The 11,551-nt window shown below is 39.1% G+C and overlaps 1 protein-coding gene across 1 annotated transcript in view; it reads left to right on the forward strand.

The window, feature by feature from the left end:
* The window catches only part of MARCH6 (membrane-associated ring finger (C3HC4) 6, E3 ubiquitin protein ligase), a 78,264-nt gene that overhangs the window by 60,841 nt on the left and 5,872 nt on the right, over positions 1-11,551 (forward strand). Inside the window, exons 22-24 of the mRNA XM_012650017.1 lie at positions 4,574-4,663; positions 7,707-7,839; positions 10,539-10,674. Of these exons, the coding sequence (XP_012505471.1) occupies positions 4,574-4,663; positions 7,707-7,839; positions 10,539-10,674 (359 nt within the window). The remainder of the gene's footprint in view (positions 1-4,573; positions 4,664-7,706; positions 7,840-10,538; positions 10,675-11,551) is intronic.

Below are 11,551 nucleotides of genomic sequence, written 5' to 3' on the forward strand. Positions count from 1 at the left end.
AATCCTCCTGCCTCGGCCTCCCAGAGTGCTAGGATTACAGGTGTGAGCCACCACGCCTGGCCTCTTCTTAGTATGTTAAAATAGATTTTTCTGAAAATGAAAATTTTTAGGGCCATATTTCCCTTCCTCTACTTTCCATATAGAGAACCTCCACAGGCTTCATTTACATGAAAACCTTTAGTTAAGTGCTTTAATATGTCCCCAAACCCTGTATTGTGTAACCCTGGTGAAAATGAAGCAAATGTGGAAACTTCCTAAGGAATTTACTTTCTGGTGGGAAAGCTGCAGGTACACAGGTGGTCTGTGGTGTGATTAGGGGAAGCACAGAGAGCTGTGACATTCTGTAGGGGACGTATTTCCTCTAGCTTTGGGAGTTCAGGTATGGTTTTCTGTAGAAGATAATATCTAAGCCAACCTAACCAGTAGAGTATAGAGTAGTGGGTAAGAAAGGAAGAAGTATTACATATTCTCTTTTTTTTTTTGAGACAAAGTCTCACTGTGTTGTCCGGGCTAGAGTGCCATGGTGTCAGCCTAGCTCACAGCAACCTCAAACTCCTGGGCTCAAGCAATTCTTCTGCCTCAGCCTCCAGAGTAGCTGGGACTACAGGCATGCACCACCATGCCCAGCTAATTTTTTCTGTATATTTTTAGTTGTCCAACTAATTTCTTTCTATTTTTAGTAGAGACGGGGTCTTGCTCTTACTCAGGCTGGTCTCAAACTCCTGACCTTGAGCGATCCTCCCACCTCAGCTTCCCAGAGTGCTAGGATTACAAGCATGAGCCACCATGTCCAGCCTACATATTCTGAGAAGGAGCCAAAGGGCAGACCTGGAAGTGAGACAGAGTGTGCATATGGGGAATTGCTTCTTTTCTAGTCTGGCTCATAGACTAGAATTGATGAGAGAAATGAGTAATAAAGGGAAGTACAGAACTGACTTACCAATTTATGAGTTTTCACCTTTATGGTGGTGTGCAAGTGATACATATTTAATAGAAACTGTACTTTTGAGTATATAACCATTCTGTTTTTCACTTTCAGTATACTATTTGTGTTAGATGGTTTTGCCCAACTGTAGGCTAATATAACACGTTTAAGGTAGGCTAGGCTAAGTTGTGATGTTCAGCAGGTTAGGTGTATTAAATGCGTTTTTGACTTAACAGTATTTTCAACTTATGATGGGTTTATTAGGGTGTAACCCAATCATCGGTCACGGAGCACCTATAATTAAGCATATGTTATATCTTTCAGAAGAGCTGTTTTGCAGGGTAGTCAAATAGCATTAGTAATTGAAAGAGATTTTTTTGTTTTTACAGAATAATGCTAGCTAATAAAGGTAGAGGTAAACAGTTAGAAAATTACTACTTTGCAGTATCTAACAAAATAATTGATTGCAGCAAGGATTGTCAGTGGATGTTGGATCCATCAGGTGAAAGGTTGATGGGTCTTCAGTTACTATTGCTGTGTAACAAGTTACCCCACAATTTAGTGGCTTGACAACCATTTTAATTTTGCCCACAGAGTCTGTGGATCAGAAATTAAGACAGGCATATTGGTTTGTCTCTGTTCCATGGCCAGGAGTGATTAGACAGCCATGGCAGGAATCCTTTGGAGATATCATCATTCATGATATGAAGGTTGATACTGATTGTTGGTTGGTACCCATCTGGGGCTATCAGCTAGAGCTCCTAGATGTGCCTGGGCTTCTTCACAGCTTGGCAGCTTCAAGGTATAGCTTCTTATATTGCAGTTCAGGGAAATGAGTGTTCCAGTAAACAAGGTAGAAGCTGCATTGTCTTTTATGACCTTGTATCAGAAGTCTTATAGCAGCCAGGCACTATGGCTTAAGACAGAAATCCCAGCTACTTGGGAGGCTGAGGTGGGTCACTTGAGCCTAGGAGTTTGATGCTTCAGTGAGCTATGATAGTGCCACTGTGCTCCAGCCTGAGGTACAGAGTGAGACTTCCATCTCTTAAGAAAAAAATACAGTGTCACTTTTGACTACATTTTATTGGGTACAGTCAAATCACAAAGGTTGGCCTAGATTCAAGGGAAGGGAATGTAGACCCTCTACTACCTGATGGGAGAAGAATTTATGGGCGTGTTTTGGTATCAGTGTCGAAGTGATTATTTGCATGGTGGCAAAGTGTTATGTTACTTAATTACTTGATAGCCTCAAAGGGAAAACTTTACAGTGGAGGAGTTAGGCAGACAATACCCTAACTCAGTCAGCAATCACATGCCGGAAAGGAAAAGAGACATGTTTCTGAGTGGGGAAAAAACAGAAGTTTTAGACACATATGTGCAGCATGGTATCCTTAATGTTCTGCATCAACCCCCAAGTTTTTGAAAGAAGAGCAGCTTGCCTTTTCTCCATTCATGACTCTAAGCTACATTTTTTTCCTGTGGTAAGCAGCTGCAGATCTATGGGAGGCTGGGCTCTGGAATTCTAGCAGAGGAACTAGTGTGGTGTATCCTGTCCTATGGGAAAAAACTGCAAAGCAGTGGATCTCCAGAGAGTTTGAATTTTAGCGATCTGTGAACCTTCTTGGGTGAACATTAATCTCACTTGAGTGCCTTCAGGACTCCCATAAGGCCAAGAGAAGGCTGAATTGGTGAGTTGAATCTCCCTTGCCTGTAAGCCTGGAAGGGTATAGAAAAGGCAGAGAGGCTTTCTCCATGTTCCTCAATAGGAGACTGTTGGCTTGTTATCTCAAAGATCTGAAAGGGGTAAAAGATCCTTTTGAAGCCCTTTATAATATCTCAGTCAGACCTGAGCCTCCTTGGGGCTGCAGAGGAAATAAGTGCTTTATATAAGGAGGGTTCAGCAGCCACAAAAAGCTCAAGCAAAGCAGTCAGAATACATGCCAGTGACAGAGCTGCTGCGGAGCTGTAGCTTCCAGAGAGGAGAATGAGCACACTACTGGGCGCACACACACAAGCAGCAGCACTAAAACAAAACATAATTGTTGCAGAGCCTGTATAGCATGGATTTCAAGCAAATTCAGTAGACAAATAAAGATGTGGACAGTCACCACTGGGCTTGGGTTGGAGGCCTTGGGAGATCAATGCAAAGCACAGAGCATAACCGAAATAGAAACTAAAGGGAAGACAGGTGCTTTGGAGGATATATCCAGGAGACTTAACATACCCATGATGGGATTTCCAGAAGGAGAAAATGTGAGGCACCATGGAAACAAAAATAGAAAAATTTAACTGAATTGAAGAAAGGTCTAATTCTGTAGGTTGAAAGGGCTCATTGGATTTTATGAGATTGAGATTGACAAAATGAGATTGAAGAGAAAAACACATATTTGGGTATATTTTAATAAAATTTTTGAATCCTAAGGATGAAGAGAAATCTTACAAACTTCAAACAAAAAATTATATTGCCGTTGGACTTTTTTTCTGCAACACTATAAAAGCCATAAGATAAGAGAGAATTTATAGACAACTGAGATAAAAGGGACAAAAATCAAGTTTCCTATACCCAGACAAAATAGCATTCAGCTGTTCACCTGTCAGGATGATGATTGATATTTGAGAGTGTTGAAGAATTCATTGTGTGTATCACCCTCTCACCCCATTTGAAGAAGATACGTAGAGGACTAATTAATCAAACCAGTACAGAGAACATTGGCCTCAAGATGGTAGACAATGAAGAGGAGAATAAACAAAATGAGCAAAATCCATATAAAAATGATACTACATATTTTCTATGGGACATAGATGTATAGATGTGAATACATGGGGAAGAAGTGTGGATAGTATGTACCAAATGCTAGAGTGGTTATTGCTGAGAGGGATCAGGGTACTATTTGAGGTAGTGGTCACAGAGGACTCCAGCCTTCTCTGTGAAGTTTTCGGTTTATGTCAGAATAGATCTAAATGTTACATGTGCTATATTTTTTTTAATACTTGTATTTTTTTAAAGATAAAGAGTAGGCTATTAAGGATTTTGTGCGTCATGGACTTTAGGGTTGCTAAGCAGTGAAGTCTACTTCTGTGATCTGATTTGCATTTTAGGAGATCATGTGGTAGGGAGCGGCAACCACTCTGGCTACCCTGCAGGTAGGTGGGGGGAGCAGGCTGGAGGCAGGTGTACCATTAGGAGCCTAATAGCAGCAGGAGAACTGTAAGTGCTCCAAGCTGGAAGCTATCTGTGAGCCTTTGGAATGGTTTCTTAAGCCAAACTTAGCTCCACAGTCTTACTTTGTCATAAGTCAGCTCAGTTAAAACCAGTAAAACAGCTTAAGGATGATTTGAAGAAATAAAATAGTGACATTTATTTTGTTTATTGAGATCTTCATTAATGTCTAGCCTAATCATCTTGGGAAAATAGTATGGATTTCCAAAAGATACAAGAATGATTTTTAATGGAAACATTGAACCTGAACTGTTTGACAAAAAAAGTTACCTGGATTTTGCAGTATCTATTAATCTTCTGTAAAATGGTTACCAATCCTGTAGAACTTCTGATTTGAAGTGAAATAATGGAAGAATATTTTACAGCCTCTCTGCTGGGTTTATTGTTAAAAACAACAGAAATGTGTTAAATGGTTTTTATTACCCTAGGACTGGGCACTTGGAGTCTTGCATGCCAAAATCATTGCAGCTATAACGTTGATGGGTCCTCAGTGGTGGTTGAAAACTGTAATTGAACAGGTAAGCAAAGCAAAATCAATTTTCAGAGAAAGACAATCTAGCATTGGTTGTGATTATGTTTGGCTGATGGAACTCTTATTTTTCATTTTGTGACGTTTCTGAGTTTTCTACATTTTCTTTAATGAGTGTATATATATGTGTGTGTGTGTATGTGTGTATGTATGTATGTATTTTTTTTTTAAAGAGAAAGCAGTTTTACCACTGTAGGGGAGGAAAAATAGTATTTTCCTCAACCCTCATGAATTTTCAGTTGAGATGGATGCCTATAATAAAAGACAGATAACCAAGAGAAAAACAGAAGTTGATTAAAGTATATATTTCCTATCTATGTAGGAGATACCCAGAGAATGAGTAATTCTTGAAGAAGTAGCTTTGAATTCTAGCTAAAATGTTCAACAAAGAATAGTAAATTTTGGGGAAAGTGACAAGACAAAGGAAAAGGACTTGGAGTCTCTAGGGGTGACACATTGAGGGAAGGCAAATAACTGGCACATCTAAAGGCTAGGTTAGTAAAGCTTGTTCCTGTAGATTCCTCTGGTGCCATCTCCAGGCCCAAAAGGGTCTTAAGATGTCATCAGGTTAACCTTTGTCCTTCCTGGTGGAGGGGGAGGGTGGTAGGTTACCTTTTATCTTTGTGAATTTATGGCCTGCTTTTAGACATATGGAGGGCAGAGAGCTTTCCTGCATCTGCTATTTCTCAGTTGCCATCAGCTCAAAACAATCCTTAATGCCAAAGAGGCGTATTTTGAGATGGCATAGTCTGGTCTCCCATACTGCTGAGAAAAGAAAGGAACTTTTATCTGAGGATTGCAAGTTTTTTTAATAACCAGGCCCAGAGAGACATTAAAGTGAGACCACAATCATGTAATCTCCCCTCCCCGCTTTGAGCTATGTATTCATCTCTTGAAACTGCTTGTTACTGCCACAAGTAGCTATAAAATTAATAATGCTGCATTGGCCACTCTAACCCATACCCTGTAGCTTAACAATGTATAGCCAATCGCTAATCAATGTTATTTCTCTAAACCAACAAACAACTTTGTATCAGTACTCCCTGTACCCCGAGATCCCCTTTTCTGACTTTAAAAATCCACTTGTAACTGCTGCTGATGGAGGTGTATATTCAGGGCAACTTGAATCTATGCTTCCGGGTTGCAGTCCTCAATCTTGGCCCAAATAAACTCTCTACATCATTCATTTTGCCTTAGCTTCTTCCTTTTAGGTTGACATTACCATAAATTTTCATCAGCCACTCTTAAGTCTTCCCTTATCTGAAGATTAACCAGTAGCTTAAAGTAGCTAGAACTCTATCCAAAGTAGAGGCAAAATGATGGCTTTTTTTCAGGACAGGAGTTCTGCTGAAACTTAGTATTAATGTTTTGAAGCCTATAAGAGATTAGGAGGAAATGGGTTATTGCTTGAGGCAATAAATAAAAGAAAAGGCAAGGAGAAAAACAGATTAATAAAGCAGAGCTGTTTAGGAATATTCTAGCTACATAGCACCTAAGACTATGATTGTATTATGGATCTATAAGATAATTTGGTTGTTGTGGTGATAACCTTGAAAAAGGTAGATTGTGCTTTTGTACTCTGATAATAAGACTAGAAGTATGGTAATTCATTTTAGGAAAATTTCTATCCAAAATAGCCAATGTAACATTTTGGTACTTATGCCTTTAAGCTTTAGTTATCTAGAAAATGTACTTGTGGACAGCCCTCTTATCCCTAGATCAGTGCCAGATAAATAAGGTGGTGCAGTTCTGCAGCAGTAAAGGGCACACCTCCTTTGACATATGGGCAGTAAAGATGATAGTTCTCAGCCTGCGCACAAGAAAATGCCTGTACCTCGAGATTTTGATTCTTAGGAGTGGAGTGGGGGAAGCTGGGGAATTGCTGTGTGTTTGCTTGTATCTCTGAAGTATGGGCTAATTCTGAAGTCCACTGGGAATGTGATCACACTGCAGGCCAGTCTAGTCTAGAGTGTCCAGGTAAAACTCTGGCCTTGCAAAGGTGTGAAGAGATAAGGATTTATTTACAGCTGGGAGCTGTGAATCATTACTGATCTTTGTAACATTTTGTTCTCTAATGCATTATTTTCTCATACTTGTGTGTTCCTGTCCAGGCGGGTCTGTGTTTGTGTGTATAAATTTTAAGGAAAATGGTTTAGATTGGTTGAGAATCACTGGGATGCCTTGCTTCCTTATTAATTAAAAGGCATTTGGGTTAACTAGGTGTCTTTGCTAATGGAAGCATGCCTTCGGAGGGTTAAGCCTGTTTGTCATTCAAATCCTGAGGTGATAGGATTGAGTTACTCTGCATTGGGTAACTGTGCTAAGAGGGAAAGAAAACAAGACCAGCACTCTTCTGTCTTATCCCTCTCTGCACTCCATCCATATTGCCTGTTCCCAAGGTTTTCCCACTTCTATCCAGTCTTTCCTCTGCAGTACTATTTAGTACAACTTTCTGGATAAGATGATGAAAAATTCTAGAAATTCTTGGATTTTTATTTTTGTATTCACTACAGAATTTTTTCATACTAAGGTTTTATACGTAAAATACCTTTTGATTTGTTAAAATTTGATTTATACAAGCTTTTCAGAAACATGTTCCTGTTTACAATGTTTTCTTGTCACATTCAGATGAAATGAATGCAATCTTAAGTAATAACACAAATCACTCTTTACTTAAGATATTTGAAATTAGTGCAAGTTATGTGGTCTTCAGCTAATACCGTTGACTGTCATCTGGTATTGTGTAGCGTAAGGATAGTGTAAGTTATGATTCTAGATAAGTGTCTTGTTTTATCACTTAGCAGCATTAACTCCAAAGTGTTAGTGGGTAAATACACTTCTTTAGAAACTTACGGGTAGTGTGCTTATGTTTGTCTTCCAGAATTTGCCTTGACTTTGGAAAAAATAACTGGTTAGTTTGAATCCTTTTGGGTTGGTGGATTTAGTTCATTAATTAGTAGAGATTGCTCTATTAATCTGGAAGAATTTGTTTTATGTCTTTAGTTCTAATTGGTTGTTTTTCAATGTTTCAGGTTTATGCAAATGGCATCCGGAACATTGACCTTCATTATATCATTCGTAAACTGGCAGCTCCAGTGATCTCTGTGCTCTTGCTTTCTCTGTGTGTACCTTATGTCATAGCTTCTGGCATTGTTCCTTTACTAGGTGAGTAATGCTGGTTATGGTTGCTTCCAGTAACAAAGGCTGTCTGACTCCAGATGCTTTATTTGTAAATATAAATTTAGCTAAAACAATGACTTCAAAACACTACCTTAGATTTGACTACGTGGGGTAAGATGAGAAGGATCATCAGGTTCTTCTGTGCGTGTTTTTTCTCTAGACGGATGATAAAGTATTGAAATTTATATGTGCTACAAAACCAAATCAGATATCCTTCAAGTTACCTTCTCCTGACTAGAAGTGCTGTGATCATATACTTATAAAATTAAGTAAAAGTATTGTTATATCTAATTTTTAAAAAATATTCTTTAGCATAGAAGGAAAACCAAAGAGGAGATGATAATGTATGACATGTCAGTAACTTGAAAGACATTATCTTTTTGATTGTGTACTGAAGAATCCTCATAAGACCTTAAACTCAGCATATTTTCAAAAGTACAAGCACAGTTTTCCCCTCCAAATTTTTTTTTCTCCTGAATTCCCTTAGTGACTAGTGTTTTCCAACAAATTGCATAAGTAAGAAACCTTGAAGTCTATCTGTGTTGTCTTAGGCTCCCTTTTCTCCTTAGCCCAGTGGTTTCCAAGCCCCATTGATCGTGACCTCAGGTACTGAGGTCTCTCTTCTCTGGTGCCTTTGCTCTTGACTTTTGTTGTGTTGTTGACTCTCAGCTTAACTTCAGCAGCCTGCTATCTGGTTTCCTAGCTTCAGACCTGCTAATAATAATTCATTCTCCATGCTGTGGCCACAGTGACCTTTCAAAAGAATGACTCTCCCTATACCTCTTTGAACTTTTTTCCATTGGTTCCTCCGTGGCCTTTAATACAATCCAACTCCTTGGCATATTTTATAAGAAAATATTTTACGTTTTCTTGCTTTGATCTGGACTCCAGTTTGGCCTCATTCCATGTTATGTACTCTGAGTTTCCATTACAGAACCATGGAATGGCCTCCTCTCAAACACACCATGGCCTCATTTCCCCACTCCTCTCTCTACACCTTCATTTGTCTTACCCTTCTGCCAGAAATTCTTTTGTACCTAACCATGAGAAAGGGGCTTAAAAACACAGACAAACTTTCTGTTGAAGTGTAACATGCATACAAGTGTGTAATAGAATGTTCCTAGCCCCTTAGAAGTCCTCTTTGTGAGTGGCCTTCTTTATCCTTCAGGCTAACCACTGGCTTGACTTCTAACAATCTCATTGCTCTCAGTGAATAAAGATATTAGCCAGAAAGCAAGTGAAGCACAGGTTTGACAGAGGAAGGCCATCGATGTGTCCATTAGTCTGCAGGATGGCATGGGACACAGGGAACAGTTAAGCTGAGGAGCCACAGCAAGCAAATTGCATTGTTTTTTGGTTCCTTCTGAGTAGAAACTTAAAGGCTTTTATTTGGTTTTAATGGTGACTATGGCAAGTATCATGCATGCCATGTTAAAGTATACACACAAAAATATATTTGAAGGCTGAGCAAGAGTGAGGTACCCCCTTTCCCCCCAAAATAGAAAAATTAGCTGGGTGAATTGGTACATGCCTGTAGTCCCAGCGACTCAGGAGGCTGAGGTAGGAGGATCACCTGAGCCCGGGAGATGGAGGTTGCAGTGAGCTGTGATGACGCCACTGCACTGTAGCCAGGCAACAGAGCAAGACACTATCTCAAAAAAAAAGAAGAAGAAAAAGGAAATATATTTCAAAACCTGTTGGTTAGTTGAAGAACATTTCATTAAAATTAATCATTCATTTAGACTCTTTAGAATGATATTTTCTTACTGTTTTGGCTATAGTAGGAATGACCTATTTTCTTTTTATATTCTGCTCATTAATATAGACTATATTCTGCCCATTAATAGTATATAGACTTAAGAATTACTATTTGAATTTCTAAACCAAAATCTTTTCATATTTGCATTATTAAAAATCTAATTGTGAGCTTTGTTGGAAAGACTCTGGAAGAGAAAAAGAGTAGTTAATGAAAGTTTTTAGCACTTTTTTTACCTTGTTTAAATGCTTTACATAATTCTTATATTTTATTCTTAAAATAGCTCTTGAATATGTTTCATCAACTCCATTTTAGATATGAGAAACTGAGGTTCATAGAGACTGAAAATCTCGCCCGGAGTCTAGCTTTTCAGAGATTAAGAGCAAAATTCAGACTCCAAGCTCAATTCCAGAGCTCATGCTCTTTCTGCTGTAGCACACTGTTACAATTTTTTTTCCCCTTGGAAATATTTCCTCTGATTTTATATACTTCCTCCTCCTCCCCTCCCCCAGCCAAGGAAAAGTTAAAATTCATGAATTAAATGTAGAATAACAAATATTGGAGTGTTCTAAAAGTTCGAGGAACATATTTTTCATTATATAAGCACAGTTTCTGTTTGTGTTTCTGAACCGTAAAACAGTTGAAATGTATAAATGACACCACTGCTTGTGGAGCATTAGAATCCAGACTGAGCTGGGAGGGACCTTTGTAATCATGCAATTCAGCTCCCCTGTTTTACAGAGGAGAAAAGTAGGTGTCAGAAAAGGCTCGTGACCCACACAGATTGTAGAAAATCAGTAAGACCTGGGGCTTAGAAAGCTTATCTTGAAAGCGTGCTCTACTGTACCCCAGGCCATTGTTCCTAGGGAAAGGACATACTTCATGTCACTGTTACTCCACATACAGTTTTCCTTTTTTGGTTTTACAGGTGTTACTGCGGAAATGCAAAACTTAGTCCATCGGCGGATTTATCCATTTTTACTGATGGTCGTGGTATTGATGGGAATCTTGTCCTTCCAGGTCCGCCAGTTTAAGCGCCTTTATGAACATATTAAAAATGACAAGTAAGTCAAGAATTCCATTCTTCTAGCCACTCTCATGTTGTCATCTCTTAATTTTTGTGTCTGACGTGATACATCATGGGAGGGAAAGTGCTCAGATTCTGAATATATTTTGAGGGAGGATTCCAGGATTCGCTGACAGATTGGGCGTAAGATGTGAAGGAGAGTAGAATCAAGGACTCAGTTGGCCAGAGCAATGGGGAATATGGAGTAGTCATTTATGGAGCTGGAAAAGACTGGGAGAAACTAGTTTGGGGAGGAATATGCCCATTCCAAATAGTTTTTCAGTCTGTTTTCAAAAATTTTTGTTTGACAATGTATTAAACAATTTTAGGTAAAAATAAGCCTACATTAGAAACTAGCAGTGTCTGCAAAAGCACCTCTGCTAACCATGGACCACCAGGTTACTCTGACCATTCCACAGAGAGACTCTAAAGTTACTGCAAAAGTGTCTAGGGGCTCTCTGTTTTGAGGAAACCGTGGAAAACTCTGTCACTGATCTCAGTGAGAGATTGTGGCCAGCCAGAGAAACACCTTCCTAGGGTAACATTTGACTTTCCATGTCCTAATGGAAGGCCTAATCCTCTGCTTTGATGCGTCTAGCAGAGAGAGTGAGTTTATAACTGTCTATCCCAGTTTACAGCTGCTCCCTGTGTGGCATCACTAACAAAACTCCCTGTTACTTGTATGTGCCCCACTTTGTACAGCAGATTATATAGTCACTTTATTTACTCTGAGGACTCTAAGCGTATCTTTAAGAATGAAATTCAAAGTGTGCAAGGCTTCTCTAAAGCATTTACTAACAGTAATATATACAGGTACAGTTGGGCAGTCAGAACACAAAGGGAAAAAGGGGAAGGAGTGTCTTCAGTGATGAAAG

This window comes from Propithecus coquereli, unplaced genomic scaffold (genome assembly GCF_000956105.1).
Source record: "Propithecus coquereli isolate 6110/MARCELLA unplaced genomic scaffold, Pcoq_1.0 Scaffold309, whole genome shotgun sequence".
Classification (NCBI taxonomy): Eukaryota; Metazoa; Chordata; class Mammalia; order Primates; family Indriidae; genus Propithecus; species Propithecus coquereli.